A 3831-nucleotide genomic window follows, 5' to 3' on the forward strand; every position below is an offset into this window, starting at 1 on the left:
GCGCGCGTATTCCTGTATGTGTGTGCGTGCGTATCTCTGCACGTGTATGCGCGTGTCTCTGAGCAAAGGGTGCCTGTGTGTGTGTATGCACGCGTGTGTCTGTGTGTGTTTGCGTGAGTCTCTGCACGTGTGTCAGTGTGTGTATGCACATGTCTGCACACGCGTGTCTGTGTGCGTGTATGCATGTGTCTCTGCGCACGCATGTGTGTGTGTATGCGTGTCTGCGCGTGCATGTCTGTGCGTGTATGCGCATATGTCTGCGCGCGTGTGTCTGTGTAGATATAGTGGGCCGTCAGGGTTGGGAGTGTCAGGCGGGAGATCCTGGGCTGTGAGCAGCGCTGACGTTACTGCTGTGTTTCAGGGAGGTCTGCTATCCATGCTTATCTCACTGGGCCTGATGATGTGGCTGTCAGTGACTCCACACAACTCCGAGACGGAGAAGAAGAGACTCCTGATCCTGTCCACCTTCGCCTTTTTCACAGGTAACCAAAGGGATTGAAGGTTATGGTGGAGGTGAGGGGTGGGGTGGGGGTGATGGTGAATGAGAAAGTTGGGAATAGGGGACGATCAGCTGCGATCCAATCGAACGGCAGAGCGGGTTCAAAGAGCTAAATGGCCTACTCCTCCAGTTTTCTGTGTTTCAGTGTTTTAAACCTGTATCCGAATACACGTCGGGGGCGGGGGGCTAGATTGATTCACAGCTGCCTCATGCTCCTGTTTCCCTTCTCGGGGACGTAGGAGCAAATTGAAGGCAGGGTGGGCTGTCTGAGAGGGAGTCGACGACAGGACGGGAGCCCAGCGTCGGAAAAGCGAGACGATGATTTTAAAGTGTGCTACCAAATCATTGCACTGCAACTCCTCACACAGAACATAACTTTTTGGATGGCCCTGTGTCTTTGACCCAGTGACACAAGGAACAGACGCCATCATTGCAAGTCAGGATGGTGTGTCTGTGTGTGTGTGTGTCTGTGTCTGTGTATGTGTGTGTCTGTGTATGTGTGTGTCTGTGTGTGTGTGTATGTCTGTGTGTGTGTGTCTGTGTCTGTGTGTGTGTGTCTGTGTGTGTGTCTGTGTGTGTGTGTCTGTGTGTGTCTGTGTAGGGGAGGGGCGTGGATGGGATTGGGGTCTTGGTGGGGAGCTTGAGGGTGGTGGTGCTCCCCCCCCCATACCTGTTTCCCCTCATCTTTCCGGGGCTGTTGGGGGTGGGGGGGTGATAAGAGGTGTCGGGTTCGGAAGGTGCCGTCAGTCGGAGGAGGAGGAGGAGCCTCAGCGAGTCGCTGCAGTGCGTCTTGTAAAAGGTACACACTGCTGCGACTGTGCATCGGGGGGGTCGGAGGGAGTGAGTGTGGAAGGTGAGTTCTTGGGGACCTAGGGCAGGTGAACTGAATCAATGTGTTGCATGTGGGACTGAGTTGAAAGGATTGAACGACCCCCTCCTGTTCCCGTGCTGGAAGAGGAGTGGGCTGAATGGCCTCCTCCCATTACCCACCTGGCACCCAGCCCACCCTCTGTATTTTAACTGGTTCCCGTTCCTTTTTGCTTGCAGGCACTGGACTGGGACCGCTAATGGATCTTGTCATTTCCATTAACCCTACGTAAGTGTTCAGCCCTGACGTCAATTTCGACCCGTGTTTGCGCGTGTGTGCATCCCCGCATTTTACCACCTCCCTGGACCTTTTACGGGTGGTTCTGGGGGAATGAAACAAATTAAAACTTAGGGGTTTTTGTTTTAAAAATTCTGCCGTGGTTGTTAGAATTGTCAGGATGTGACTGGGGAGAGTGCGCTGATAAGGATATCCCATCTTACTATCAGCCAACACAGCTGTGTGCTCAGGTATAAAACCCCGCTGTGACCTCCGAACTGAGCATCCCAACTGACTGATGCCATCCGGTGCAGAAGGGAGATATTGACAGGTTAAGGAAGTGGCCGAAATGTTGGCAAATGGGGTATGCGGTGGGCAAAATGCGACATTGGTCGTTTTGGAAGGCAGAACAGAATATTATTTTAACGGAGAAAAAAGTGCAGAAGGCTGAAACATAAACAGACTCGGGCTGACTTGTACACAATCCACAGAAAGCCGGCACAGATAATGTAGCAGGTAATCGGGAAGGCTAATGGGATGTTGGCCTTATTTCAAGGGGGTTGGAGTATAAGAGTCAGGAAGTCTTACTGCGTTTGTACAAGGTGCTGGTGAGACCACACCTGGATTACAGTGAGCAGTCCTGGTCCCCTTATTGAACAAAAGATATCATTTCATAGGAGGCAGTTCAGAGAAGGTTCACTTTGATGATCCCTGGTGTGGAAGGATTATCTTATGGGCAAAGGTTAAACAGGTTGGGACTCTACTCACTGGTGTGTAGAAGAATTTTTTTTCCTTTATTCATTCATGGGATCAGGGCATTGCTGACCAGGCAGCATTTATTGGCCAAAGGGCATTTTAGAGTCAACCACATTGCTGTGGGTCTGGAGTCATATGTAGGCCCAGACCAGGTAAGGATGGCAGTTTCCTTCCCTAAAGGACATTAGTGAACCAAATGGGTTTTCCCCCCAACAATTGGCAATGGATTCATGGTCATCGTTAGACTCTTAATTCCAGATATTTTATCAAATTCAAATTCCACCATGTGCCATGGCAGGATTTGAACCCGGGTCCCCAGAACACTATTTGGGTCTCTGAATTAACATTCCAGCGATAATACCATTAGGCCATCGCCTCCCCCTATAAGGCAATCTCATTGAGATGTGTAGGGGCTTGACAGGGTAAACACTGAGAGGATATTTCCCCCCCACGGGAGAGCCTAGGACCAGAGCGTATGGTCTCAGAATAAAGGGGCACCAATTTAAAACTGAGATGAGGGGGAATTTCTTCTCTCAGAGGGTTGAGAGTCTTTGAAACTCATTATCTGAAAATGTCCCCTTTATTGCCAACTCTCTGCTCTCTATTAGCTGACCAATCCTCTACGCATGCTAATGTACTACCTCATCACCTCGTTGAGTAGCCTAACACGTGGTACTTTATCCAATGCCCTCTGAAAATCTGGCTATATTACACCCACAGTTTCCCCTTTTTCTATCCGGCTTGCTCCTTCCTCAAAGGGTTTGAGCCAGTTTGTGGGTTTGACTTCCCCTTCACGAAGGCGTGCTGACTCCCCCATCGACGGTCCTGCGTATTTCTGAGTCCTGATCACATGTGCTTGTGTCTCTCTAGCATCATCCCCACTGCGTTCCTGATCTCAGCCCTGGTCTTCTGCTGCTTCACACTCAGCGCCTTGTACGCTCAGCGCCGTAGCTACCTCTTTCTGGGAGGTGAGAGGCCAAGGGGTGCGGGGGGGGGGGGGGGGGGGTGGGGTGGGAGGGGGGGGGGGAGACGTGGATGGTCGGGCTTGGGTGAGGGGGTTGGCAGTGTCCAAGGTATCGCGTGGTTCGTGTCGTCCTCAGTGAACCGAGGCTCCAACCGCCCACCTCCCCCCCAACCCCCAACTCCACAAACCCAGAGAGAGAAAACCCCTGACAACTACTGTGTAGTGTCACCCGCCGCCCTCAACACCATCCTCTGAGGAATCTCTCTATAGCCACGGTTTGGGAAGTAGCTCGTGGTTCGGGGGCGGGGGTTGGGGGGGGCAGCGGAGTGGTGGGGACAGTGTAGTGCAACTCAGATGGCCACCTGCTCTGTCAGAAGGGGACATCTGAGGTGTTTTGTTGTTTATTTCTACTTTAACCTTGTCCACTTTCTCTCTGTCTCTCACTCTCGCTTTCTCTCTGGGTATCTCCCTCTTTCTGTCTCTCTCTCTCTCTCTCTCTCTCTGTCTCTCTGTCTCTCTCTCTCTCTT

At 51.8% G+C, this 3831-nt stretch overlaps 1 protein-coding gene across 1 annotated transcript in view; it reads left to right on the forward strand.

The window, feature by feature from the left end:
- The first annotated feature begins 253 nt into the window (after positions 1–253).
- The window catches only part of tegt (testis enhanced gene transcript (BAX inhibitor 1)), a 5360-nt gene continuing 1782 nt past the window's right edge, over positions 254–3831 (forward strand). Inside the window, exons 1-3 of the mRNA XM_048593812.1 lie at positions 254–482; positions 1547–1595; positions 3210–3307. Of these exons, the coding sequence (XP_048449769.1) occupies positions 254–482; positions 1547–1595; positions 3210–3307 (376 nt within the window). The remainder of the gene's footprint in view (positions 483–1546; positions 1596–3209; positions 3308–3831) is intronic.

The sequence above is a fragment of the Rhincodon typus genome, unplaced genomic scaffold, assembly GCF_021869965.1.
Source record: "Rhincodon typus isolate 14 unplaced genomic scaffold, sRhiTyp1.1 hic_rhity00004052, whole genome shotgun sequence".
NCBI classification, from domain to species: domain Eukaryota; kingdom Metazoa; phylum Chordata; class Chondrichthyes; order Orectolobiformes; family Rhincodontidae; genus Rhincodon; species Rhincodon typus.